Below are 27,934 nucleotides of genomic sequence, written 5' to 3'. Positions count from 1 at the left end.
CCGACCCCCCCGGCTGCCCCCTCCTGTCAGGGACTTGTGCAGAGCCACAAGGTCCCCCCGAGCCTCATTTTCCGGTGCAGGGACGACCACAGCTCCGTGCGCGACCCCGCGGGGCCGGGGCGGGGCGGGGCTCCGCGGTGCGGTGGGCGGACTGCTCCGGGCTGTTCCGGGCTCTGCTGGTCTGTCGCGGTCTGTCCCAGGTGTCCCGCTCTGTCCCGGCTGTCCCGCTCTGTCCCGGCTGTCCCGCTCTGTCCCGGCTGTCCCTGGCGGTGGCGGGGGCGCGGTGGGGCCCGGCGGTCGGAGCGGCCATGTCGGTGTTCGTGACGCGGCGGATCCCGGCCGAAGGGCTGCGGGTGCTGACGCAGGCGAGCGGGTGAGCGCGGGGCCGCCGCAAGTCCCGGTGCGGGTCCCGGTGCCGGTCGGTAGCAGTGCTGGTTCGGGTTCCGGTGCCGGTGGTGGTGCGTGTTCCGGTGCGGGTTCCGGTGCCGGCCCCGGTGCGGGTCCCGCTGCCGTTCGGTAGCAGCGCCAGTTCGGGTCCCGGTCCCGGTCCCGGTGCGGGTCCCGGTCCCGGTCCCGGTGCGGGTCCCGCTGCCGTTCGGTAGCAGCACCAGTGCGGGTCCCGGTGCTGGTCCCGGTGCCGGTGCGGGTCCCGGTGCCGGTCCCGGTGCCGGTGCGGGTCCCGGTGCGGGTCCCGGTGCTGGTGCCGGTGCCGGTGCCGGTGCTGGTCCTGGTGCGGGTCCCGGTGCCGGTGCGGGTCCCGGTGCGGGTCCCGGTGCGGGTCCCGGTGCCTGTGCGGGTTCCGGTGCGGGTCCCGGTGCCGGTCCCGGTGCCGGTGCTGGTCCCGGTCCCGGTGTCGGTCCTGGTGACGGCGCGGTGCCGCCGCAGGTGCCGCGTGCAGCAGTGGGACTCGGAGGAGCCGGTGCCGCGGGCCGAGCTGCTGGCGGGCGTGGCGGGGACCCGCGGGCTGCTCTGCCTCCTCTCCGACCGCATCGACCGCGAGGTGCTGGACGCGGCCGGTGCGTGCGGGACCCCCTTCTTCCCCACCCCCCTCCCCTGGGCCCCCGGGACAGGCACGGCAGCGCCGATCGTGTCTTACAGGGCCCGACCTGAAGGTCATCAGCACTTTGTCCGTGGGCTTCGACCACCTTGCCCTGGACGAGATCAAGAAGCGGTAATGCTGCCCCTCTCCTCCCCTGCTCTGTCCCCCGCCACCTCTGACACCTCCTGCTCCAACCTTCCGCCTGCTCTGACCCCCCCCATGTTCCATACCCTCTCCCTACTTCTGCACCCCTTCCCCAACACACCCCACATCCCGCTAGTCCCTTTTGGCAGGTGGGCTTTCACAGTGGGGCTGGACAGGGTCAGCTACCTGCACCCCCCTACGGCTGGATCATGGCTGGGGTCACCCCAACCCTGCCAGGGCTGGAGGAGCATTTGGGTACTGGGGTGAGGCAAGGACAACCTGGGGAAAGGGTGTGGCAGGAGGGCTGAAAGCCGAAAGGATGTCCCTGGATACCTGGGACAGGCATAGTGCTGGCAGCCAGCCTGCAGATGCCGGGGAGCACCCCGAGGCTGCCCCAGAGCCCCGTCTGGCCTGGCAGGGGGATCCGCGTGGGGTACACCCCCGACGTGCTGACCGACGCCACCGCAGAGCTGTCTGTGGCCTTGCTGCTGTCCGTGTGCCGCCGTCTGCCAGAGGCAGCAGAGCAGGTGAAGAGGTGAGTGCCCACTGTGGGTGGCCCCAGAGCTGTGCCACATGGGCTGGTGACAAGGGGCCGAGGCCAGGGCTTCATGCAGCTCACACCGAGCACCTGGGCTGGGCTCTGAACAGCTTTCCATGACACCTGTTCCTGTCCCACTCTCTCTGCCAGTGGTGGCTGGACAACGTGGAAGCCCCTATGGATGTGTGGATATGGCCTGTCCGACAGCACAGTGGGCATCATCGGGCTGGGCAGGATAGGTAAGTGCAGTTCAGAGAGCAGGTTTCTGTGTCTCCAGCAGTGGCAGGATGGGTTTGGAGCCTCACCTTCAACCAGGGCTACTGGAAGGTGTTCCTGCTGGAGGTGGGAGGGTTGGAATGAGATGGTGTTTGCAGTCTTTTCCAACCCAGACTGCTCTGGGACTCCGTGACTCAGCCAAGGTGGTGTCTTGGTGCTCACCTGGTTAAACTCCATGAGCACAGCGAGGGGAGCTGTGCAGAGCCTTTCCCAGCTGCTGTACTGGTGCCTCAGCCTTAAAGCCTCAAGTGCTTATGTGCTTCCACCACCTCCAATCCCTGCAGCAACCTGTACCTCCTGCAGGCCTGCAGTTAAACAAATGCAGTGGCAAAGTCCACGCGACACTCGGCACCATCCAGCTATGGACTTTGCCAGCAGGCAGCCATTCCTGTCCTTGCTCCCCAGTTTGCTCCCAAGGGCAGTCAAGGGTTCAGTGTCCATGGGCCCTTTTCCAAAGCACAACATCTCCACCCCCCCCCCCCCCCACAGTCTGGGCTGGGAGCAGCCAGGAAGGAATGATCCCACTGCAGCAGCCCTTCAGTGGCTTTGGGTGCTGGTCCTCCGACATGTCGTGGAGTCACAGCAGCCCAACACCCTTCTCCCTCACTCTTAGGACAGGCAGTTGCCCGGCGCCTGAAGCCATTTGGGGTCAGGAAGTTTCTGTACACTGGCAGTGGCCCGAAACCAGAGAGTGCTGCAGAGTTTGGGGCTGAGTTCGGTAAGGACAGCACCAGGGCGGGGCAGTGTCGGTCGTCAGTCACAGAGCACCATGGCTGGGACGGCTCCAGGGACGTGTTGCTCTCAGGGTTGTCACCTGCAGGGTGGGCCAGTGGAGGGACAGCACAAGCTGGGGGATCTGGGGGGCTCCTGGGCGTACCCAGTGTGAGGGGGCAGCAGGAGAGGAAATGCCGTGTCCCAGACATGCCCCACAAGGCAGTGGGGGGTGACAGGGAGGACCCTGCCTCCTCCGAGCCAAGCAAAGGCTGGACATGCAGGGGTTCATCAGACCACTGTGAGACCTGTAGGCTGCAATTGATCCTGCCATGGTTCCCCTTCCCTGTGTCCACGCGTTGGTGATTTTCTGTCAGTTTCATTTCCACAAGAAAGTGAACAAGGGCAAAATGTAACAGCTGCTCCTAGGAGGAGGGGAGGGTCTTGTGGACTGTCCCCACGGGATGAGTACCAAGGTGTCCTGCTGGCAGGGCAGGAGGACTGCAGCTGCCCCTGGAGTTTTGCTGAGGGAAGGTGTTGGCTGCAGTGGGATGTTTCTGTTTCTTCTCTCAGTCCCGCTCACCAGGCTGGCCGAGGAGTCAGACTTTGTGGTGGTGACTTGTGCCCTGACACCAGCCACCCAGGGGATGTGCAACAAGGACTTCTTCAGCAGGATGAAGAAGACTTCTGTGTTCATCAACACAAGCAGGTACTGGCAGCCCAGTCCCGTGCCTGGGAGAGCGGCTGTCGCCCTTCCAGGCTGTGAGTGTCGGGAGATCTGCTGGGCTGTGAGTCCAGACAGCGCATACAGCCTTCATGGCTGCAGCTGCAGGGAACATTTGTCCAAGGCCCCTTGGGACTGAGCCAAAGGCAAGGTAAATATTCAGGGAGCACCCAGCTCTTCCCCCCACCGTGGGCAGCTGGAGCAGGAGCAGCTCACTGTGCTGGGAGGTTCCGGCACATCCAGAGAGGGTCTGACCTCTGCTTAGGCAGCCCTGGGGACCCTGTACCCCTGGGAGACTGCGGGACCCCCAGCAGTGACACCAGTCACGTTTGCCAGGGGGGCTGTGGTGAACCAGGAGGACCTGTACGATGCGTTGGCCAATGGCCAGATTGCAGCCGCTGGCCTGGACGTCACGACACCAGAGCCGCTGCCTACTGACCACCCCCTGCTCTCCCTCAAGAACTGCGGTAAGTGTCCGGGGGGTGGTCAGACCCCTCCCCCAGCAGGTGCTGCCTTGGGGGCCCAGTGAGAGGTGTGACAGGGACCTCTGGTCCCCATTTGTGCGCTGGTGCCAGTGCACAGAAGGACAGGCAGGTCAGGTTTGTGTAGGTGGGCTACTTTACAATGCAGGGAGCTGCTGTGGGCTAAACACTCCTCAACATGATGTCAAACAAGTGTTTTAATTTTCCAGAAAGCCATTGAGATAAGCTCAGTTTTAGTACCTTTGTGATAGCTCTTCATTGGATATGTGAAATTCACGGAGGATCCGATATCAGCAGGTGCATGAATGAGAAACCAATTCCCAGCTCAGGCCCTGCCCAGCTCTGGTATTCTGTGGGCTTCTGGGCACATACTGTGCTAGAAAAGTTTCCCACTGGCTAAAAGTGGGCTGCTGAGTTTGCCTGGAGGAGTCTTGGTCTTGAGAGCACTGCTAGGCTGGCAGCCTGTTACCTGGACAGTTCCAGGCTTTGGGAAGGTGGGACATTGGGCAGGTGGGGAGGTGTAGATCCAGGATTGAGACTTGTCTTCTCTGGAGGAGGGTGATGCAGGTGAGGAAGGATGGCTAGGAAGGAGTTTGCTTGGCTGGTATCTCGCAGGATGTGCTCCCTCCAGGGAGTGGGTGTTTTCCAGAGTAGGAAAAGTATGTTCCACAAAGAAACCATAGGGACAGCCATGAAAATTTGGAATTGCCCGTGACTGAGTGTCTCTTTCTGAAATACAAACCTGTAGCTGTTCTTTTATCTTTTTGCTAAAACTCACTTCTTAATGGTTTGCATTGGCTCTCAAAGTGGACAGTGTGAGGAGTGATAAAAGTAGAGACTTTCTGGAAATATTTGCAGGACTTGGAGATTTGGGAGCTCTGAAACAAGACCTGGCAGGACATAATTCATGCACGTGTATTTACTGAATACATTACTTTTAACAGTCGTATTACATATTTATTGATACACAAATAACATCTACACAGATCCTGTACCTCTGACAGCCCTGGAAGGGGCTGCTGGGGGTGCGAGAGGTGAGCAGTGTCTCTCCCTTGCCCCTGCAGTGATCCTGCCGCACATCGGGAGCGCTACCTACGCCACAAGGAGCACCATGGCAGTGCTGGCAGCCAGCAACCTGCTGGCCGGGCTGCGAGGGGAGCCCATGCCCCACGAGCTGAAGCTGTGATGGCCTGACCCTGCTCCAGCAGCGCGGTGGGACAGATGCCGTGTCGAGGGCCAGCCTGTGTCCCCTCCCCTCAGCCTGAGGAGGAGCCATTAAAGAGCAGCAGAGAATGTGTCTGCTCATGTTATTTGAGAACAGGGCACGTGGTGAGCACACTGCAGGTGCCAGCAGGCCGGGGAGAGGGGTTGGCCCTGGTTTGGGGAATGCTTGCCATGCTGGAACCACTGTAAAGGAGCTGCTGCAGCAGCATCTGTCCTCAAAACCTGGCTCCTGGGCAGAGTGAGAGGCCAGGAGTGCCTTACCTGGGCTTGTAGCCAGGAAGGGAGGAGAGGTGACAGCTTTGTCCATGCAGGCTGCTGCTGCCACAGGAGCTGCTGCCAGCCCACACATTAAATGGTCCTATGGAATCAGTGCCACTGCATGATCCTCTGCTTGAGGTGTCTAAAGAAAAGCACAAAACAGGCTTGTGCAGCTCCCCAGGAACCTCCACCTCTGCCTTTTGTATCCATAACCTATTCCAGGCACGGCTCCGAAGTGGATGGCAAGCTGGAATTCACTGGAAGGTTCTGCTACCCCTTCGTAGGTTCTGGCTGCAGCTGCCCTCGTTTTTCTCAGATGGCAGTGAGCTGTGTTGATGCAGAGGAGACCCTGAGCGGGACCCAAGCCTCCAGGTGCCAGGAGAGGCCTGATGGGCACATCTCAAGGGCTTTGGGGACTTATGGATCCTGCAGCCACTGTTCCACTTCCATAAATGGGGGCTAGAGCCTGGAGCCCATCTCTCTGTGCCGTTGATCACAGAATCATGGAATGGGTTGGGTTGGAAGGCACCTTAAGGATCATCTCATTCCACCCCACGTGCCAGGGGCAGGGACACCTTCCATTCTCCCAGGTTGCTCCAAGTCCCATCCAGCCTGGCCTTGGGCACTTCCAGGGCTTGGGCAGCCACAGCTTTGACGAGCCTGGGGTCCAGCTGGCCCATCCTGCGGGACGGGGGTGGATCTGCCCCCAGCGGTGCGCACTGGCCTTGCCTGGCCCCTCCCCATGTGCCCTCCCACCATCTGTGACTGTGTGGCAGACAGACAGCCCTGTCACAGACCGGTCACAGCCATGCAGTACCACCCACCCCAGCCACCCCACAGGTGTCCCCACAGTGTGATGTGGAGGTCACTCTCACCAGTCTTAAACCAGCCTCCTTCCAGCTCCGAGTGCTCCCAGGCCTCATGCCAGGGAACATGCTGAAGAGCATGCCTGGACTCAGGTTCCTTTTGAGCAGTGGCTCTCTATTGGCTATCCTCCTCCTCTCTCCTCTTCCTCCCAGTCCCAGCGCACTGCTCCATGGTGTCTGGGCCCACACAGGAGTCCCTTTGGCATGTCCAGGTTGAACAGTGATGCCAGTGGCTGATCCACCCCGCCGAGGTGGGTTTGTACAGGTTTTCCCATCCCTTCACCCCAGGACAAGCCCCATTGCCTCACAGCCACTCGTGCCTTCTCCCCAGTGCCTTCACCCTGGCAGGGGACAGACAGGGAACCGGTGCTTTTTGGGGACAGCAGCAGAACGGAAGGAGCAAGGAGGTTGCAATGGGCAGGAGGGAAGTGTCCCAGAGTGAGCAGCTGGCAGCACAATCCCGGTGTGGGGAGGGAGCCAGAACGCAGCACAAAGCCTGTGACCGGAGTTACAGTTCACCCAGCACACTCTGTGTGCCTCTTCCTGTCCCACAGCAAGTGTCCCTTGTGCTGGGCTCTGCTGGAATTTCTTGGATGCTAAATGAAGCACTCTCTGATAGCAGCAATGGCTGTTGGACGTTGCCCTGCATCACACCTGGGTGGGATTCTGATGCATTTATCAGTAAGTTCTGATTCAGGAGCACGGTTGATTGCCTTGTGCTGACCTGTCAGAAATAGTTGTGGAGGTTTGTAATCTGGACTGAGCAGGAAAGACTTGTGGCTGTGGTGGTGGGGAGGAAGGGAGTGTGCTCTGGGCATCCCAACTGGCTGGGGAGTTTCTGAACGACCCAGTGGAAATCAGGATTGACTTTGCTATGAACACCCAGGGCATGAGTCCAGTGGGGGATCTCACTAGTCTCCAAGACTTCTTAGTGTTGACACTGAAGATTCTGCTGTTGGTGAAGCTACTGTGATGCTGAGGGATGCTGACTGAGCATCCAAAAGGTTACTGTGATCCCTGATGGTGACAGTGACTGAGAACGACCCGGTGTCTGAGCAGCTGTGTCAGATTCCCTGGGTACATCAAGAAATAGACATGAGCTGGTGAACCAGCTGCTGCAGGGACTGGAGCACTGGACTCAGGTGTCCATCTCAGAACTCCTTCAAGACAAGCACCTCCTGCACCTGCGACATCTTCCCACAAGGAATTCAGAGAGCAGCAGTGACCATGGATCATGAATGTTACAGGTGCTGTGTAGGTATTATTTCATTAACAAAAGTAAGTTCTAACAAAGGACATAATTATTACCAAGGTCAGGTTTTTACGATCACTTTTGCAATCACAAGTATTTCTGTACAGGCTGGTGTGAAGAGCACCAAACAGTGAAGCCAGGCAGACACAGCAACACAAAAACGTAGGGTTTATTTCCAGGTGTTTTGGAACAGACACCCCAACACCTCCATGCAAGATCCCACCTGCAAAGTTCAATTCTAAGCGGAATTCAGTGGCATAAGCTCTCCAGGCTGTGGGGTGAGACACCCTTCATGCAGAGCGGGCAGCTCAGGTCCCAGATATGTATTTAGGCTATTCCCAGGAATTTATTGCTTCATTCAGGAAGACTCGGAAAGCCGCGAGGCAGCTGCAGGCTCCGGGCCTGCAACTGCCCCTCTGCACATCAATTGCTAATGGAATTTAAAGCTGCTGCTTCCAAAAACGCTCCAGACAAACTTTTTCTCACTGAAAGAATACAGAAGTCCTCCTGCACTGATATTCCAGATTAAAATTTTTATAAAAACAGTTGAAAAGTCCAGTTTAGTGTTTTCTGCTCATATTAGTTGCTAATTAGTCTCCTTGCTCAAAGAGATGCTTTATTCCCAAACATTGTAACAATTCAACAAATTTGGATTTAGGAATGCTACAGGAAACAGAAAATGAAACACCAAGCCTTGTTTTTAAAAAGCAAAACACTATAAATGCAACGAAGATGAAACAGTGTTACCTAATAGAGCAACACAAGGAAATATTAAAGTACAAAATACTGCATTTTATTGATGTCTGGGAGAGTGTTTATGCAGCTCAATGCTGTTAGTCCCCAATACTGAAATTATTTCAAACACAACACAGCATATCGCACTGCTTTAAAAAAAAATGTTATTTTAATGCTTAAAAAAAAAAGAGCCAGAAATATGATCACTAAGTAAACCCTATAACAAAATATTAACATTTTAAAGGAATTAATCCAACCATCTCCTGTGTTTCTGCATTCCTCAGATGGTCAAGGTGCAAACAACACGTTGACAGGGCAGGCGCAGGGAATCCTCTGCCTCACCTGAGCAGGACACTCTGCAGCCCTGACCCAGCCCCTGCTTGGCTGAACAGCATTTATCATCAGCAGAAGTGCTCGGAAATTTTACTTTAAAACCTAAGAATGCTGAGCACCAGGTCATGTGCACCTCTGACAAGGAAGAAAGGAGACTGCAGGCAGTGTTAACTTAGAGTGGCATTAAACAAGAGGAAATGAGATTTACATGACTCACATGGAGAACGTCAAATTTCTGCTATGCGTGTACAGTGCCATTTTTTAAAATTAAATTTACATTACCTTATTTTTAAATGTATGGGGAAAAGTACTTTCATGACACTACTTTAAGTGGAAGGCCTGGATTTGACAACGACATTTTACAGAGTATGAGCCAGCAGTGACCTGGCAGCCAGGAAGGCCCATCACGTCACCAGCCAGGTGAGGGAGGGGATTGTCCCGCTCTGCTCTGCACTGGGGCGGCCTCACCTCAAGAGCTGGGAGCAATCATGTCAAAGACATTAAGCTGTTAGAGAATGTCCAAAGGAGGCCATGAGGATGGTGAGGGGTCTGGAGAGGAAGTCTTACAAGAAGTAGCTGAGGGCACTTGGTTTGCTCAGCCTGGAGGAGACTGAGGTCAGACCTCACTGGGGTCTTCAACATCCTCCTGAGGGGCAGCAGAAGGGCAGCTACACATCTCTTCACTCTCATGACCAGTGACAGAACTTGACAAAACCGCTGGAGCTGAGTCAGGGGAAGTTTAGGTTGGATATCAGGAAAAGGTTTTTCACCCAGAGGGTGGTCTGGCACTGAACAAGCTCCCGAGGGATGGGGTCACAACCCCCAGCCTGCCTGAAGTAAAGAAGTGTTTGCACATCCCTCTCAGGCACAGGATGGGATTGTTGGGGTATCCTCTGCAAGGCCAGGAGCTGGACACAATGATCCTCATGGCTCCTTTCCAACTCAGCATACTCTGATCCTGTGAAATATGGCAAACAAGGATTGCTCCTGACTGAGGAGCAATTTGATCTCAGGACAGATCCACAGCTGCGAAGGGAAGTCACTAAGTGCGCAGGGCAGGAAAGTAAAGCCTGCAGATAAGAGAAAAAGACATCGTGCTCACACTGTAACAGGGACCAGATGGACTGTGGGCAACTGGGAACAGCAAGATACTGTCTTACATGGCAAAAAAAGCCATCACAAATTACCTCTCCTTCAAAACAACAAAGACAAGCTCTGTTCAAACTTCTGCATATATAGAATTGTAACATAGGAGATACAAACTGGTTAAAATACTGCTAGGAATAGCACAAACAAGAGACAGTACTTCACTTACCACTTAATACTTGTTTCTACAGAAAAAAAAACCAGCCAAACATCCAGATCTTGCTGTATTAAAGTTATATGTACACCTGGCAGGCCAAAAGTTACTTGTCTGGGATTTAATTTAAGCACCTTGATTACACAGTGTCCTTTACTACAAAACAGCCAAACATACATTCATAATCCTAGAACTATTGTTATAAGTAGCGTATTTTAAAGCATTATGTCAGACGGGTGCAGCCAAAGCTGTTTTTTTCTCTTTTAAAGGTAAGTGGTCTGCACTACTGTCCTAACATAATGCAGCAACTCATGTTACAGTAATTATTTAAATGCTTTCACTGTTACAAAATGCTTTAGAGAAAAAGAAAAAGAAATTTGCACGTCAGTTTCTTGTTCTCAAAACGTGCTATTTCAGGAGACCCCCATGCTGTCACCCCTCTGCCCTGCAAAGGGGCTGCTTCGCTGTGGGGGTCACATCCCCATCCCCGCCGCACGGCTCCCGGCGGCGACACCCTGCGAGGTAGGTACCGGATATCCCCAATGGCAGAGCCAAGACTTTGTGTGTGGCACCGTGGCACGCCGGTGTCCGCCAGCCCGCCGGCAGCGAGGCTCCTCCAGGCCCGGGGCAGCAGGTTACAGCAAACTGCTGGGCAGGTTGCTGCTCTGCCACCTAAGGCAGGTGGTCTTAGAGTGTTTGTAGAGGTGGCTGGACTGGCTGAAGCGCTTGCCACACTTGAGGCAGGCGTAGGGCTTCTCCCCCGTGTGCACACGGATGTGCTTCTTGCAGTCCGTGAGCGTCAGGAAGGTCTTGCAGCAGATCTTGCAGGCGTACTTGCGTGCACCCTCCACCACCAGCACGTTGTGCTCTGACAGAGCCTTCTTGCACTTGGACAGGACATCCGCAGACGCCCTGGTCAGCTGCGGCGGGCCAGGCTGCGACAGGTGCCCGCTCTCAAAGGAAGTGCTCCCGTTCATCATCAGCTGGGACCCGGACGAGCTCTCCTGCAGCTGCGAGCCCCGCACAGAGGTCACCACGGGCATTTTGGGGGCAATGCGGCGGTAGCCAGGAAAGCCACCAGCTCCACCTCTCACTGAGCCCATCATGGCCCGAGACAGCGAGTGCAAGCCCAGGCCTGAGCGTGGGAAATCCATGCCGAACTGCTCCGCTGCTCGGTACCCAGAGGTCTGCACGCACGGCAGACCCATCACATCCTGCATGGGCCTCACGAAGTGCGAGTCCGTGGGCTCACTGAACGGGTTCTCGACGTGGGAAACGGCAGCAGATGAGTGGCCACCGGCGGGCCCCGACTCCGGGCTCATCAGGTAAGAGGCGTCACTGTCCATCCTGCAGTCGCTGGTGGTGTTGGGAATGTTGTCATCGTTGTTTTGGCTGGCACCAAAGCCACCTCCTCTACTTTTATTCAAAAAATTTGAAATGCTGAAAGAAGACTTGTGTTCCAGGTTGTTGGACACCTCCATAATGTGGATGTCTCCCACCCTGTCGGTACTGGACTGAGGGTCAGAGAAGCTGCGGTCACTGCTCTCGGGACTCAACTCTATCTTCTCTGCGCTCACCACTCCTCCTTCCACCTCCACAGACTCACTGCCCTCCGCCTGGGAGGTGACATCGCTCACCTCATCCTGAGGCTCTGGGGAGCTCAGGGGCTCAGACTTCACCACCACCCTCATGTGCTCCTTCTCATTCAGGCTGACCTCTGGATTTTCACATGGGAAATTGCTCTTCTCAGCAGCAGCCTCCTGGTCAAAGCTGGTTTCCACTTGTGTGGTCTGTGACGCCATGGACATCTGGGAAATGTTTCCCCCGCCGTTGTCTGACTGGCTGGGCACTTGAGCATCCTCCTGAGCACCAAAGGACTGGTCAAACATGATCGTGTTGTCCTCCTGGTTATCAGCAACCGTGTCAGCCTTGGAGTTGTCCACAATCTTCAGCGAGTCCGGAGAGAAGAAATCTTCACGCGAGTGGACGACGGGCTGCCCACTCTCTGCGGCCACGTCCGACACGGGCTCGTCCATGGCAGGCCGGATGCGCTGGCGGGCACGGTCCTCGGAGGACTGCTTCCGCTTGTGGAGGCGGCGGATGGGGAAGGCAGCGCGCTGCTCCAGGCTGCTCCGCATGGAGGAGCCCATGGCGCCGGGCGGCTCTTCAGCGCCCTGCGAGGAGCCCAGCGCCGAGCTGACGATGCTGAGCCCCAGCTGCTGCAGCATGAAGGAGCGCTGCAGGCGCGCGCTCTGCTCCTGTGCGCGCTCGCTCGGCGGGGACAGCGGCAGCGTCCGGGTTGTCAGGTAGTGCTTGCAGGCCTTCACCACAGAGTTGAGGTGCAGGTGGGACGCGGCCAGCAGCACGTCCATCACATTGCTCTCCCCCAGCATGAGCGTGGATGTGTACATCATGTCTATGAGCGCGGCAAAGGCCTCCGCCGTCACCACCTCGCTGTCCAGCTGGATCATGTTCATGGTCTGGTCCCCCTCGGCCACGGTGAAGAGCGCTCGGAAGTGCGTGCTGCAGGCGGCCAGCACGGAGCGGTGCGCTTTGAAGTGCCTGTTTCCCACCACGATGACGCAGTCACACAGCTGCCCATGGAGCCTCTGGTAGTTGAGCTGCTGGAAGACTTGTTCAAAGTGTCCTGGAAAATCCATGATCCTGCAAAACAGAAGAAACCACGATATGGGCCACCAAGTTGATCAGAGGGATGGAGCAGCTCTGCTGTGAGGAAGGGGTGAGTGAACTGGGATTATTCAGCCTGGAGAAAAGGCAGCTTTAGGGTGACCTAACTGTGGCCTTCCAGCTCTGAAGGGGTCTACACTAAAGGTGGGGCAAGACTATTTCTGAGAGTCTGCAGTGAAGGAGAAGGGAGAGTGGGCTCAAATTGAAAGAGGCTAGCAGAAGATGGGATACAAGGAAAAAATTCTTCCCTGTGAGGGTGGTGAGGCCCTGGCACAGGTTGCTCAGAGAAGCTGTGGATGCCCTGGAAGCATTCAAGGCCAGGCTGGACAGGGCTTGGAGCAGCCTGGGATAGTGGAAAGTGTCCCAGCCCATGGCAGGGAGTGGAAGAAGACAAGGTGCCCTTCAGACCCAAATCACTGTGTGATTCTATGGCTGAAGTCCTAGTAGGGCTGCAGTGACGCTGGCTGTGAAGAGGAAAGGTGACAGCTGAAAGACAGACAAACAATAACACATGGGCACAGGATCAAAGGCAACAGTCTGGAGGACAAGGAAAAGGAGTAAAAATCCAGGTTCTGTCACAGAGCTGACCTCCGCACCAGCCACCTCGCAGGCAGCTGTGCTGGAAACTGGATAACGCAAGTCACTCACACCCGCTGGTAAAACATTTTGTCCTGGTTTCTGAAAAAATCTGATTGTAATAGCCTGGCGCCCCCTTTGATACACTGCTCACACAACTGGGAAACCTTCCACAGAAACACCGGCGCTGTTGACAAAACGATGCACTGCTCAACAAGACAAGTAGACAAGAGCCAGTGGTGGTTTCCTCTTAAATTTTCATTAACTGAGCATGACTCATATCTTGGTTGATTCATTTCAAGGCTACACAGGCGACCTTCAGCGATATCTCGACTGTTCTTCATGAAAAAAACAACAAAGTGTAAGATTTGGTGAGCAGAAAGGCTGCATGTGCAAGGCACACACACACATAAGTTCCTGTGCTCACGTTTATGTTCCAACAGCAGCACGACAGCATCAGTGGACACAAGAGCAAAAAGCAGCTGAAATAAAAGGTCACATGGATAGAATTGTACTTTTGAGAAGGCATCAAATGTAAGTCTGCTGACTCAGAAAGTTCCTCCTCAAACATGGACATGTTTGCTGCTTTTTCTTTCCTAATCATGACTGTCTTTGCTGGCAAGCTTGTCACCCTGCACAGGATATCCCAAGACATCCTGTTAGAGACCACCGTGTGTCCTTGGACGGAGTCAGGACAGGGAGATCATTCAATGGTTATCACCTGAAATACTCAGCACGGAGAAAATTAAGTAATTTAAAGCCTTTGAAAACTCCAGCACATTAACTGACTGTTGGATAACTAGGGGTCTCCTGCTGGAAGGTGCTCTTCTCAAGACAGTGCCTTTTTTCCCCTGTTTTTTCTTCCTTTACGCATCAGCTGGAACACCCAAGATTTGTGCCCCTCCCAGAGAAGCACCTGCATCCCAGCGCTGCATCAGCACCGGTAAAGACACACCCAGAGGCTCCGTTTTGTGCCACACAAGGGACATAAAGGGGAGTCCGGAGAGCCCTGGTCCCGCCCCGACGCTGGGGTCACTGGCCTCTGCCTCGCCGCCGCCCCCCCGCCCCGCTCACCTGCGGTGTCCGTGCGGGAAGGGCCGTGCGAGGATCAGGATGGGGACAGGGACTGGGACTGGGATTGGGATTGGGATCGGCCCCGGCCCCGCTCCCGCCGCTCCGGCCCCGCCCGCCCCGCCCCGCCGCGCTGCGCGTGTACGTCACTTCCGGTCGCTGCAGGCGCGGGCCAGGCTGCCAGCCAATCGGCGCCCTCGTTAGTTAGACGCGGCGGCAGAGTCTCACCTCGCCCAATCGGGGCTGAGCTTATTGACACGACCGGAGGCGGTGGCGGAAGAGGAGGAGGAACGGGAGCGGGATCCGCATTGGAACGCGCATCCCAGCCGCAACCCCAACCCCAACCACCCCTCTCATACAGCCCCTCGCCATGGCCGCCGCCGCCACCTGGCGCTACCGCGGGGACCCCGAGGCGGAGCGACCGGCAGCGCTCGGTGAGCGGGACTGGGCCGGGGGCGCGGGGCGGGTCACGGTTCCCCCTCAGGGATCGCGGCCGGTGTCGGATCTCACGGGCTTCCTCTCCCGCAGTGCGGTTCGCGAACGGGAAGCTGCGGCACCCCGACTCCCTGCGCTTCACCGTGTACCGGAACCGGGACACGGCGCATCCCCGGAAAAGGCACCGCAGGATCCTGGTAAGGGCCCGCCCTGAGGCGGGCGGGGGCGGATGCGGATCGTCAGGTCGCAGTAATATTAAGATATTATGATAATAATGTACAGTGAGGTAACAGGCGGATAAAAGCCACAGATGTTGTTAATTAACCCCACGGGCTGCGGGGCCCCATGGAGACCACGGCGGGAGCGGCAGCTGGGCCCCAGCCCAGGGAATTCCCACGTGTAATTCCCACCGCGAGCAATTCCTGCTGCGGGCTGTGCAGGGGTTTGACCCTGTGTTGCCCTCTGGGCTGTGGCCTCAGCAGCTCCCACCGGTTCGAGTGGGAAACTCTTCCCTGTGAGGGTGGGCAGGCCCTGGCACAGGGTGCCCGGAGCAGCTGTGGCTGCCCCTGGATCCCTGGCAGTGTCCAAGGCCAGGCTGGACATTGGGGCTGGGAGCAGCCTGGGACAGTGGGAGGTGTCCCTGCCCATGGCAGGGGGTGGGATGGGATGGGATTTAAGGTCTCCTATCACCCAAACCACTCTGGGATTCTGTGAAAATCTGTGCTGAGCTTTGTAGCAGATTTTTAAAAAAAACAATCAAAAGTTTAGCCCAGCGTGTTCCACAGAGATGTGTTCCAAGGGCCAGGATGTCTCTGGGTTTCAGAGGAGGTTCTGGCACTGACGTGGCTGACGGAGCCTGCTGGGTGGAGGTGGCAGAACAGGGACAAGCTGAACCATCAGGGAGTTGCTTCCCAGCTAGTCGGGTGCATTTGATCATGAGATCCATTGTGTTCTGTTCACACTGGGAAATCTTCACCAAAGGTGAATGGTTCAGCTAAATTACATCAAAGGAGATGAACTTCCCTCAATGAAGAGGGAACTGAGGGTACCATCAGAATGTGCTTCCTGCTGCTGTTATTAATCTTTACAGCTGCTCCACTCAAGGAATAAATGACTTTTCAGCTCAAATTCTTGAGGGAAATTCTCTGCAGCAGAGCAGAAAAACCAACACATCCTCATAATGCATTGAAAATATGTTGGGGTGGCTGAGACACTCCTGGTGGTGCTGGCTGTGGCCAGCTGAAAAGTTGGTGAATTGGAGGCACTGGACAATACTGGAGCTTAAATGAATCATTGGAAACCACATTTTTAACTGAAGTATTGAGGGGCGATCGCTGTGAGGCGTTGTGCAAGTTTGCTTTGGTGATACACTCTGCCTTTAAATTACAATGCCTGGGAATGCAGCGGTTGGTGGCACCAGGAGAAGCAGAGCAGGGGCAATGCAGGTCACTCACAGCCCTCTGTTGCAGTAACTCTCCGTGGTTTCCCAGGTCTCAGAGACAGAGCGGCTCTGCTACGTGGGACACAACTTTGGCAGCGAGGTCTTGAAATGCAACTCCCTGTGCAGGTATGGAAAAAGGAGCTAGGAGCACAGGGGCTGGTCAGACACAGAGCTCCTGGTCCCTTCCATGGACTTGTCTTAGAGGTTTCCACGGGGCCCGTGGTGGGGCTCAGAGGATTTGGACAGGAAGCTCCGGCTGTTTGTGCACATCTTGTGGAAGCTGTGATGTGTAAATCACAGAGCAGTTTGAAAATGTCTTGTGAGGTCTGGGGGGACGATATGGGTTAGTGTAGCAGCAGGACGGAGTAACAGCTTTGTTACTAAGAAATCAGGATGAAGAAATTGCCTTTATCAGCAGTCGGTCAGCGCTGAAGGGGTTGGGCAGCTGGTCTGGGTGATCGCTGTGAGGCCCTTCCAGCTGAGATGCTCTCTAATTCTGTACAAGGAACTGGCTTCGCTTCTGCAGAGTCTGTCCAAACATGCCAATACCAACCTCCGTTCTGTCTGAGCAGTGAAACTGGGAGGGCTGGATCCTCAGACAGAGCGGTGTCCAGTTTGAGATGCTGCAGCTGAAAAAAGAGCGCCAAGGGGTTGTTTGTTCCTGAGTTTGGAGAGATAAATGCAGTTTAACAAACGTGTATGGTACAGCTGTTAATTCAGTATTGTTTGTGGGCAGATTTAAGTGCTCGCCTCTGAACACTGGTGGAGAGGTGGTTCCAGGGGCTAAAGTGGTGCTTGCCACTCTGGAGGTCCTGAGCTGTGGGAGCCACAAGGAGATTTGGCTCTTGTTCAAGCTATGGCCATCAAGTCCTGGCACAGCAAAATAAGGCAAAGGACAATAGCAGAACTCTGGCACCTACACTTCACCTAATTCTGTTGTTTTAAGACTTCTGCATTTACGTAGAGCAGCAAGTCTTTCTGTTTTTATTCGTACACATGCCTTGGAGGTAACTTGGTTTATCATAGCACTGTATGTGCAAAGCAGGAGAGCTGCCAGGATGTGAGAAGACCACATAATTTAAATCATTTCCACTGCTCTGCCTCTGACTAATCAACTGCCCCTGTTCTCCCCAGGTACTTTGTTGGTGTGTTAGACAAGAACTCTGGGCAGATGGAGGTCTACGATGCCGAAATATTCAACATGCAGCCCCTGCTCTCAGGTGGGAGGTGCTGGGGGTCAGAGCTGCTCAGTTGCTTTGTGCTTCTCATTCCTGCCTTGTTCCCCTGGCATGGAGTAAGAACGATTCCTTCACTCCTGCATGCTGAGAGGGACAGCGGGAGAGGGAAGCACAGTGAGTCTGGGGTGGAGGTTAAGCAGGGACTGTGGAGGATGGGAGTCACTCACAGAGAGTCACGGCACAAGCGCATCGTTGTCCGGGTGTGTTCTGCTGAGGGAGGCCTGAGACTCATCAGGTCAAGGAACTAGATCCCTGAAAAAGAAAAAAAACCAGGTTTTATCCAGCTGGACTGTTTTTTGTCACTGAATCCTGGATAAGAACCCAAAAGATCACATCTTTTGGTAGCTGATTTTTACCCTGTGCAGGAGGGCCTGGGTTTGGCCATAGTCCGTGTATTGCACCCATAGGCTTTGTAGCAAAAGCTTTTTTCTTGTAGGTTCTCATATTTGGTGTGTCCTTTAATTAGCCAAGTCACGTGGAGGGGATCCTGATGTGCTGTGCCAAGTCTGTTAGTCACAGAGCTAAAGGAATTCCTGTCCTGGCTGCTTCTGTCCAAGCACACTAACTGTTGTTGTTTTATAGATAACTTGATACCTGACGACACAAGGGATTACCAGAACAAATCCTACAGGGAGAAGGTAAAGTTGAAAGCCGTGTCATGTTCTGCTGTGATTATCCAGCTGACAGGGGCAGATGCTTGTCTTGAGGCTGGGAGGTTTGGTGTCCTAGAGGGTTAACCTGTGCAGGACCAGGATTCTCACTGTGTCCAGGAGTCAGCACAGTTACTGCCTAGCTTGGGAGTATTTTCCTGGTTATTTTAGCCTGGATCACCATCCCGGTGACCTCCTGCCCCTCGCAGACCAGCACATCCTGCACCTGCGGGTTTTGCCACGTGAAGAGCTAAAGGTTTCTTAGAGGCTGTGGCTGTGGAACGAGCAGTGGGTTTTGTGTTCTGTTGGGTGCACAGGGTGTTTGAATGTGTGCTTCTCTCTTGTGCAGATGGATTTGTGCATTGAGGCCTTTGGAACCAGCAAGCAGAAGCGAGCACTGAGCTCTCGCCGCATGAATGCCGTGGGCAGCGACATCGTGAGCACAGCTGTGACAAAAGCAGCAGCAAATGTTATCGATGCAAAGGGAGTGACAGGTGAGAGGATTCTGTCTGTCTTGGGGTGTAATCAAGACAACCTGAAGTGCCTTTTTCTGTCTGTCCTTGCCAAGTGTGGCAGGAACAAGAGGGGTTTTCTTTAAGTGATGGGGAGGCAGCTGGTCTAAGAGCTGAGATGGGTAGATGTAGAGGAACTGCTTCTTTCTGGTCCTGCAGGGCTTGGTGTGGGAGTTGCCTGAATAAGGGAAGGTCCCGGTGACATCAGTGTCCATTCTGGCTGCTTTGGAAGCTCCCGGGGTAGTCCATGGATATGACTTCACTGGGATAAAAGCAGTGCCTTTACCTGGTCTGATCTCTGTGGCATGGCTGTGGAAAAGGCACCTTCTTACCTCAGAGAGTGGTGCAGCCTTGGGACAGGTCACAGCACAGTGTGGTGTCACCAACCCTGGGGGTTTCCAAGCTGTGGCAGGAGAGAGCTGGGGCTCCCCTGACTCTGGACATCCAAGCAGGAGGGCAGACAAGAGCCCTCCAGAGCACTTCTGGTATCCTGAGAGTGTCATTGGCATGAACAGAAGAGATGTCTGTTGACTGTAGACCCCACCAACTTTCATCCCTTATGTTCCAGGGTGGATATTGACTGTGCTCTCAGAGCTGCTTTGTGCCAAGTCGGTATCCACTGGAGCTCAGGTGCCAAAACTGTGCTCTGCCCACCTGCAGTAGAGGCATCTTGGTGCCCTTCTTTCCTAGATATTTCTCTAGTCTGGACTGGCCTTTCTAAATTTTTATGGCCAGAAGGTTCTTGATAGAAGTTGTAAATGTTTAAAACTCCAGCTGTGACTAAAATGGTGTTGACCCATTGATCCAACTTGCATCTAAAGGAAGGATTTAGGTTGTGTTCCTGTTCTCTGCATTTTGGTTTGCATGATCCAAATACTCTCCTGTCCTGCTTCCCTCCCAAGCTCTGATGCAGGACATGGCCCAGGACGACGTGCAGAACATCTCTGCCTTCCTCCCACCATGCCATGAGGATGCTGACAGGCCGGAGCACATTTACAAGTTTGAGGACAGTATCTTTTCTGTGTCACAGTGGTTTCTCATGCCTTTAAGTCTTGATGAAGCCATCTGGCATGTGGGAGCAAGTTGAGCCTTTTCCCCTCACAAGGCAAGAGCTGGGAGCAAGGTAATGCTGCCTTGAGGTTTTGGGGCCTGCAAGTCCCATACCCTGCCTCTTTCCTTTGGAGAGCGGGATGCTCTGCCTCCCGGTGAGCAGCATTCCACAGGGAATATTGGTGAGGTCGGCCTTGCAGAAGTGAGCTGTGGTTGTGCTACAGTCTCTTAGAGGCCTTAGTTCCTGGCCAGGTTCCATCCCCCTGCCCTGCCCACTTCTCCTCAAGTGAGTGTGGACAGAACTGCCCTACCTGGAAGGGAGAGCGCAGGCTTGTTCTGTTCCTTAACATCTTGCCAGTCCTGTCTCCTGCCGAGTATGAGGCACTGCGGGTGCCAGCAGCCACCCTCACCAGCACCAGCGCAGAGGAGATGGCCAAGAGGACGGAAGAGAGGAGGTAACGCTGCTGCCCATGGCTGCGGCCTGGCCGAGGGGCAGTGGAGCTGCTGCTGCTGCCGTCCCCCGGCTCGGGGGCAGAGGGAGGACATTCGGTCCTGGGGTGGCAGAGCAACACCTGCCTTGGGGAATGTGGGGGCAGGTGCGTACACAACAGCGAGGGGCCCTTTGGGGAGCTGAACTCCCCCTCTCTTTCCTGCAGCCATTGCTCCTTCGTTTTGGAGGAGCTGAAGTTCCTGCCCACCGATGAGAGGAGTAGAGACCACAAAGCCCGATGCCTCTGGTTCCTGGACACCCTCATCAGGTTCAGTCACCTGAAAGTGATCAAGAAGAAGCGTAAGAGACTTTTCAGCTCATAAACACATGCTTTTGGGAATGTCTTCATCATCCTTTACTCGTCAGCTGAGTGTGTGGAACATATCTCAGCCACACTCAGGGTCCTGCTTTTGAAACAGCACCACACAAAACATTTTGGTTGAGATTTTCCAGACTTGCCATCTTCCTTAGAACTTGTATATCTGAGTGTCCTTGTCAGTCCTTGGCAGAGCTGAGGGAGGAGGAAGGGGCAAGCCTGGCTTTAAATATCCTCCTGTGTTGCTGGAGACACAGGAGTCACCACAGGACTTGTCTAAGGAGGATGTGGGAATGTCTAGACTTGGTGATAGTAGGGACTTGTTAGTGTGGTCTCAGCTTTAACAGTATTTTGTGGTAGAAGAAAAACATGCATAGGGGTGTGTGTGTTTTAGATTGTGTAGTACGGAAGTGGGAGATGCTTTTTGAAAAGAAAATAAGAGCTGCTTGGATTCTCTCAGAGCTGAGAAGTTGAGAGACCTAGAAATCAAGCACTAAGGTTCCTTTTAGGTTTGTGTTCCTGGGAAGAGGCAATAAATGGTGGGATTCTTGGGGTTGAACTCAGTAATCCTGGTGGGTCCTTTTCCACATGGGTATTCTGTGATATTCCATGATGGGTTTCAGGATGATCTATGTGCTGCTGTGCTGGGTGGGCAGTGCAAGACAGAGTGTGTGTTCCTCACTCCACTGCAAAGCCCCTTTCTGCCCTAGATCCAATGGGTCCTGAATGCCCACACATCATCAGCAGGAAACTCATGAAAAATTTCACCTCGCTGACCTACAACAATGGCAGGTAAGGGATGTTGTGTGAGGCTCTGGAGGCACAGATATGGCAGAGCTCAGGTTGAGGGGCCACAGACACACCATTAGGAACCCCCCTACACTCCACATCTCACAAGTTCTCCCTCTTGCCACGCAGCATCCAGAATTTCATCTCTGCATCCATGAAGGCTAAACTCACCGCGTATGTCATTGTCTTGGCTTTGCACATCAACAACTTCCAGACTGACCTCACCGTCCTGCAGAACGACATGAAGCTCCCAGAGAGCAGGTGAGTCATCCTGTTTGTTCACACCTGCCCAGATCCTCCTACAGAAAGACCCTGAGAAGAGCTCTGAAGCATCTCTGGACCTGGGTAGGGCTTTAACTTTCATGGGAAAGATGGGCAGTTTCTGGGTTCATGACCTGCGTTTCCCAGGAGCCACCTGGCAGCTGCACCTGTGCTCCAGCTGTGCTCCTGTCCTTGGCCCCACAGCATTCACTGGATCAGGCTTCCAGGCAGAACTGCAGTTATTACTGGATCTTACCAAAGCTCTTGGTCACAACTTGGTTTTCAAGTTCCCTCATTGGTTTTGATGCCGTCACTTATTTTCCCCACAGTTATGCTCTTTATTCTTTGATCAGTAGTAATGGGGTTAGTGGGTTTAAGAGCAGTGTTTGCTCTTGGTTTCCATCCATTTTTCCTTTTTGTTTTTCTTTCTGGAACTAAACTTTTCAGGAATCCATGTTGGTTTTGGCAGTTGATGCCTGGGTTTAGTTTGTGCTGCCCTGCAGCTGTGAACAGGGTGCCTAGGATGCTGTGGGGAGAAGCGTGGAGGAGGCTTGGACCTGCTGGAAAAGTCAGTAGTGTTCTGTCCCCAGGAGGGCTCTGCCTTTCAGCCCTGCTGCTCCCAGCTGCTGCCTCATGGCATCCCTGTGCTGCAGAGACACCTCCAGGCCTCTCCCAGAGAGGTCATGCAAGGTCATGACACAGGGGCTCAACAGCCCCACTGACGGTATTAATCCCGTGTTTTCCAGGATACTGGACATCGCCAAGGCCCTGCGGCTGAGGGTGTCCAAGGCCAAGGGGGGGCCGGGGCTAGAGAGTGACCAGAACCACAAGCTGGGCACTCTGTCTCTGCCCTTGCCCATGCAGAAGGCACCAGAGGGACAGCGGAAGCACAGGAAAAGGAACTGAGAAGCCCAGGAGGTCTGAGGGGAGACGCAGCCCCTCCCTCAGAATGTCATGGGGATGCCTTCATCTGCTGGGTTTGGGTCCAGCATCAGCCCTGACCCTCCTGAAACCCGGGCTGAGGGTTTCACCTCATTAAAATGCTGCTTTTTTTCTATGTATATAGAAAAAGCTATAAAAAAACCTCTTCTTTTTTTCCAGTTTGTCTGGGGCAGGGGGTGAAATGGAGGTTGTACTGGAGCAAATGGGACCTGTTTGAACTGGCAGGTTCTGGCCTGACACCTTTGTGGCTGATGCTGATTCATGGCCCCTCTCAGGTTCCCTATCCTGGCTCCTTGCCTGGGGAGGGAGAGTTTTGTGATTCAGAGCTGGTATCACCTTCAGGGAGAGCAGTGAGTATGAGGCCACAGCTGTGGATTCCCAGTCCTTTGGAGAGATACTTCAGTCTGGTTTCTCTGAATTTTCACTCTCCTGGGTGATCAGCCTCATGGGAGGTGTTTACTTAGTAAGGCTATAGGAGTCGGGAGGGCTTGTGAGAAGCAGGATCACCTCCAAACCAGTGTGTGAAACAAGAGTGTGGAACATCAGAAGAAATCATCTCTGAGATGTCTCTGCTTTGGATAGTAATTTGGGTTTGGAACATCCTTTGGGATTTATGGTTATCTCCTCACACAGCTTAGAGCCCCACTGTTCACACCTGTCATTAGCAGTGACACAAACATCCTGTGTTCTGGGGAGAGAATAATTACTGCTGTAGGAATTCCAGGCTCCAAGTAATCAATAGGAGAGGTTGAGGTTGGAAGGGACTTCTGGAGGTCTCTTTGTCCAGACCCCTCCCTGCTCAAGCAGGGCCACCAGAGCCAGGTGCCCAGGACTGTGTCCAGCTGACTTTGAAGTGTCTTTGGTTACAGAACTCCACAAATTCGAAGTGAAGCAGTGTTTCACAATGCTCAAAGGGAGCCTCCTGTGATCCCTGTGTGCTCGTGGCCTCTGGCCTGTCCCTAGGCACCTTCCCTGCAGGTCTTTACAGACACAGACAAGGTCCCCCTGAGTCTTCCCTGCTCCAGGTGGTTGCCCTGGTTCCCTCCACTGTTCCTTGTAGGAGTGATGCTCCAGTCCCTTCAGCATCTTCACTGGACTCCCCAGTGTGTCCATGTCTCTGGAACTGAGGAGCCTGGAGCTGAACATGGCACACCAGGCTGAGCAGAGGAGGAGGATCACTTCAGTTCTAATTCTGCCCCAATTCTGCCCAGGCACTGGTGGCTGCTGCCATAGGGGCGTTTCTGGCTTGCTGCTGGAGAGGCACACATGGGACAGTGTCTGTCCCTGACCCTTCCAGCACAAACATGGACAGTCACTGACAGAGCAGCTCCAAAGTGAGCAATTCCCAGGTAAATGGTGCTGCAGGCCTCCAGGATGAGGGGTTTGCCCAGAGCTCAGGCTGGGGCCCAGCCAGGTGTGCTGTGGGTCCTGCCAGGAGCACGTTTCGTCTGTGGACCTGCTTGCTTGTAAATTACCCCAGCAGCTGCCTCAGTGGGAAAGAGGGAGACATAAACAGCTGTTTCACAGAATTTTTTTTAGTGAGGTGCCACTGACGTTGGTCTGATGATGGTCCCCATCCCTGAGTTGTCAGCTTCCCTGCATGGCTCTGGAGAAATGCCGTCAGAGCAGCCGGTAAGAACCGCCCCACTCCGGGCCAGAGAGTGGCACAGAAGATGCTCCCATGTCTGCGGCAGCCCCTACCCACCCTGCTGGTGGAGCTGGAGCCCACTGGGCACTGGCCACCACTTGGGGCCCCAGGGTCCCCTCTTAGTGTGAGGCCGTGCTGGAGTTGGTCAGAACCCACACTGGGTCACACCTGGACCCCCACGCACTGGGGCACTGCGGTGGTGCCAGAGCAGCCACGGAAATGCTCCCAGCGTTCACCCTCCAGGGAGGAATGGGGCAGAGCAGGGCAGGCACACAACACCATGCCAGGCTGTTCCAAAACCCAGGTGGGACAGAACCCATTGGAGAATTGAGACTGAACATCCCGCTTTTCGAAGAAACTAATTCCTCTGATTTCACAGCCAACACCTCTAAGGGACTGCAAGTTCTGGGCAATGCAGCGTGAGGAGAGTCAATAGTGGGAGTGCCCAAAAACTGCTTAAAGGGAGCTGGGTTTGGAATCCTGATTGCGGAGCTGTGAGACTGAGGTGCTCAGAGTGCTCTCTATTTAGCACACCTGACTTTCCTGCTCTGGGGGTCTGGAAGACCAGATGGGAGCATCATTACCAATCTGGGGACCCACATGTCCTGACCTCGTTTCAGCTATGTAAGTCTTAGAGTGTCACTGTGTCCTCTCCCACACCCTGCACCAAGACTTACTTGATTACTCCACTCTGGAGAGAAGAGTTGAGGTCAAGGTTCTAACCAAAAAGAAAAATCCACCGTACACCCAGCCCCTGTTTCAGAGCACAACCCTGGAGGAGAAACGTGGCCCCTGAAGCCACTGGAAAAACCGGATGGCTTGGTGAAAAAGAAACATGCCTGTGGCTGTCATGACTGAGACTGCCAGCTCTGTTGGTCTGGCAGCTGCAGGGCTGCATGTGCAGAGCAGCGAGGCGCTGGATGTGATGGCTTAAGGACAAAAACATGGCCCACTCAGGTCACACCATCTCTCAGCACCCTCATGGTCCAGGGACAGCTGAGGAAGACCAGATGAGCTGGCTCAGGTCAACATACTGATCCACACGCCACCACCTCACCTGGAGCCCTGGAGGAGCTCCATGGGGCCCTTGAGCTCAGCTCTGTTGTGGGTGATTCTGTTCAGCTCTGGGGGGCTCGGTCCTCCTCTTTGCTGTCGGGGTTGTTCTCCCCACCAGCGTCATCCAGCTCCTCCTGGCAGCTTGTTGCTACCCCCCTGGCCAGAAGAGGGGTCGGCTGTGCCATCCTTGTGGCAGAACACTGTCAGCCCACGGGTGCTGTTGTGGCTGCTTTGGTTGTTGAGGTGCAGAAGGCTGGAGGGCATCATTACCACACTGCAGCCCCTGCCCCTGCTGCCTGCAGCGAGGGCTGGTTTACACGAGTTCACTCACTGCACACAGGAGTTTCTTTGATGGGGGAACATCCCCTCCCCTCTGTGTGCACTGATTTTAAGGCAGGCACCATCAAACAGAGCAGGACACTGCCAGCACCGCCAGGCAGCACCGTGCTGTACCCGGCACTCAGGGTTAGCTGTAGTCTGATTCGTCTGCAGCAGCCTAAGGAACAGGCTGAGGAACAAAGCACACAGACAGGAGGGCGTTACCTGTCCTGGGAGGCGGATCCCTTGGGGTTGGTGTGAGAGCGGGAGGGGTATACGCCAGGACAAGGGGCTTGGCTCCCTTGCGGTGTCCAGCCTGGCCTCGCAGCTGGAGTGGACGTTGCTGTCCGTGATCAGGCTGCCCGAGGACAGGCACAAGAGCACCCCGAACCTTGCAGTGGGGGATGTTGTTCCTCAGCACGAGGACCTGCAGGCAGCAGGGGAAGCACCTGCGGCTGCAGGATGTGACCAAAGCTCTCCCTTCTGTAGCCCCCGTGCACCTGCAACCTCCCCGGCCGGCAAACTGGAGTCACTGGCACTGCTCCTCACAACCTGCTTTCCTCAAAGAAAGCAGTTAAATATTTACACAGCAGAGGTGTTCAATATTTTCCAGACAAACAAAACCACCTCTTAAATCCACATCTTACAAGGGTTAAGAAATAATTACAGATTGCCTTTGCATAGCCCACTTCGACAAACAACAGAGATCAGAAGGTAATTAAATTATACCTCCTTTTATTTGCCCATTCCCGACTGGTTCCTCATTTGGTCTCTCAGCTAACGTGGAGCCCAGCGGGATGTGACCATGGCCCATCTCCGCCGGGCACACTCAGCTGCCTGGAGGTGGCTGTGGGCAGCGAGGCTGAGCCATGTCCCACACAGCTGACCCTGGCCCAGGCCTGGGCTGTGCCAGGACCCCCAGCTCTGACCAGCTCTGCCACACTCCTGCCTCAGACAGCTCCGAGCCCATGCCTCACAGCCAGTAATTCCTGCTGATACATATTCCTGCTTCCTACTCCAGATGACATCTCCTACCTGAGCAAATTCCCACTGAGAGCTGGCCTGGGAATGCTCCCCTTCCTCCCCACCTCCAAAACGTCTATGTACAGTCTTTTAGAGCCATAGACTGAAAAACGGGCCCAAACCCTGGGCTGCCCCAATCCTTGAGGATAGTCCTGCTCTGGCCAGGTGGCTGCAGAGGAACCCCCAAGCCCCCTGACTGTGGATTTTGGCAGTGATGGTACCCCATTCCTCACCACCACCATCCTGTCTGGCACAGGCACAGAGTTGAGAGCTGTGGGCAACTGCAAGGTGAGATGATGCTGAGGGAAAACCTCAGTTCAGCATCCAGTGTGTGTCCCCAGCCAAAATCCCCTCCTCTCGGCTGATCTCTGACTGAAGCAGGCACCAGCCAGGACTGGCCGCAGTGAGGGGCATGGCCAGGGGTCGATACTGCAGTCCCCCATCTCTGCAGCTGTGCTTCTACAGGGTCCAGTGGGCCTGACTAGGTGACCCCAACCTGCCCCCACATTAATACTTCCACTTGTGGTTGTACCACCGTGTGCAGCTGCCAGCAACCTGCCTTTCATGTGAGCTGGTTAACCACAGGAAAGCAGCTGGTGGAGCAGCAGGGAGAGGGAAGGGGGCTCACAGCAGCCTCACAGCACCTTGCTGTTCTGTATGCAGTGCCTGGCGTAGGTCAGGTCCCTAAAGGTGCTTTCTTCCCATCTCACCTGCCCTCATGAGTAAATGAATGCTCTCCCTTCACATCCTTGAAAGGCATTGCCGGATGATGCAGCCCTGTGGAGAGCTGGCCAAAGGCTGGGCTCCCTTGTCCTGCTGCAGCTCCTGCTGCAGAGACCTGAGCTCCAGGTCGGTGTGTGGGGTGTGCAGCTGGCTGCTCTGTGGCCGGCAGTCCCCAGCGTCCCCACGCAGGACCCAGGCTCGGGGTTCCCCAGGACACCCCGCACGCAGCATCAGAGCAGCAGGGTGGGGTGGGCAGGCAGGGCCACCGGGTGGCTGCGGGGCAGTGCTGGCCAGTCCTGACCCCAGCGCCGCGTCCCCCGGCCCACCCTGCCCCACTACCTCCACCAGCACCTGCGGAGGGAAGGACAGGGACACAGAACCACAGAACCACTGAGATGGGAAAACACCTCTGAGATCATCAAGACCAACCTTTGCCCCATCATCACCTTGTCAACCAGAACACAGCACAAAGTGCCACATCCAGTCCTCCCTCACGCACCTCCAGGGACACTAACTCCACCACCTCTCTGGGCAGCCCATTCCAGTGTCTCATCACCCTGTGATGAAATTCTTCCTGATATCCAACCTGAACCTCCCCTAACACAGCTTGAGAGTATGGCCTCTCATCAGTGGTTGTCCTGCCAGCACAGGAAGGGCAAAGCTTGACCAGGGAAGAACCCCATGGTGATAGGGACATGCAAATCCAGGCTGGACATCCCTGTCCAGGGCAGAGCTAACCAGTGCTGCTCAGACACATGGGGTCTGGCCACGGTCACCCCTACCTAGCCCCCTCACACTCACAGGCCCGCAAGGCCACAGGAGCTG

General features: G+C 55.1%; 3 protein-coding genes and 2 long non-coding RNA genes across 6 annotated transcripts; 2 read left to right on the top strand and 3 right to left on the bottom strand.

The window, feature by feature from the left end:
• The first annotated feature begins 149 nt into the window (after positions 1-149).
• Positions 150-5,207, top strand: GRHPR (glyoxylate and hydroxypyruvate reductase). Of its 2 annotated transcripts, XM_042023115.1 has the most exons (9): positions 150-373; positions 886-1,016; positions 1,099-1,171; positions 1,602-1,718; positions 1,872-1,960; positions 2,611-2,715; positions 3,282-3,417; positions 3,769-3,899; positions 4,979-5,207. In XM_042023115.1, exons 1-9 carry the CDS (start codon positions 309-311, stop codon positions 5,098-5,100), a joined length of 969 nt encoding a protein of 322 aa, XP_041879049.1. In that variant the 5' UTR covers positions 150-308; the 3' UTR covers positions 5,101-5,207. The 2 variants fall into 2 exon arrangements, with proteins under 2 accessions (XP_041879049.1, XP_041879048.1); XM_042023114.1 differs by lacking the exon at positions 3,769-3,899 and having other exon boundaries at positions 221-373.
• A 2,452-nt stretch (positions 5,208-7,659) lies between these two features.
• Positions 7,660-14,323, bottom strand: ZBTB5 (zinc finger and BTB domain containing 5). Its single transcript, XM_042023108.1, has 2 exons — positions 14,221-14,323; positions 7,660-12,546 (listed from the first exon to the last, which is right to left on the bottom strand). The coding sequence occupies exon 2, from the start codon at positions 12,540-12,542 to the stop codon at positions 10,518-10,520; it is 2,025 nt and encodes a 674-aa protein (XP_041879042.1). The 5' UTR covers positions 12,543-12,546; positions 14,221-14,323; the 3' UTR covers positions 7,660-10,517.
• LOC121662202 lies at positions 7,660-26,073 on the bottom strand. The gene is made up of 3 exons (XR_006015228.1): positions 26,063-26,073; positions 21,567-21,571; positions 7,660-9,409 (listed from the first exon to the last, which is right to left on the bottom strand). It is a non-coding gene; the product is annotated as an uncharacterized LOC121662202 (long non-coding RNA).
• On the top strand, positions 14,566-22,460 carry POLR1E (RNA polymerase I subunit E). The gene is made up of 12 exons (XM_042023109.1): positions 14,566-14,651; positions 14,746-14,849; positions 16,143-16,219; positions 17,228-17,313; positions 17,914-17,969; positions 18,331-18,475; positions 19,396-19,503; positions 19,902-19,998; positions 20,200-20,333; positions 21,060-21,141; positions 21,268-21,399; positions 22,146-22,460. Exons 1-12 carry the CDS (start codon positions 14,588-14,590, stop codon positions 22,303-22,305), a joined length of 1,245 nt encoding a protein of 414 aa, XP_041879043.1. The 5' UTR covers positions 14,566-14,587; the 3' UTR covers positions 22,306-22,460.
• LOC121662203 lies at positions 16,843-18,335 on the bottom strand. Its single transcript, XR_006015229.1, has 2 exons — positions 17,499-18,335; positions 16,843-16,963 (listed from the first exon to the last, which is right to left on the bottom strand). It is a non-coding gene; the product is annotated as an uncharacterized LOC121662203 (long non-coding RNA).
• Positions 26,074-27,934: the final 1,861 nt, after the last annotated feature.

This window comes from Corvus kubaryi, unplaced genomic scaffold, assembly GCF_017639235.1.
Source record: "Corvus kubaryi isolate FWS band 111438036 unplaced genomic scaffold, C.kubaryi_AGA036_p1.0 37236, whole genome shotgun sequence".
Taxonomy (NCBI): Eukaryota; Metazoa; Chordata; class Aves; order Passeriformes; family Corvidae; genus Corvus; species Corvus kubaryi.
This window is presented reverse-complemented; position numbering and strand designations above follow the sequence as displayed.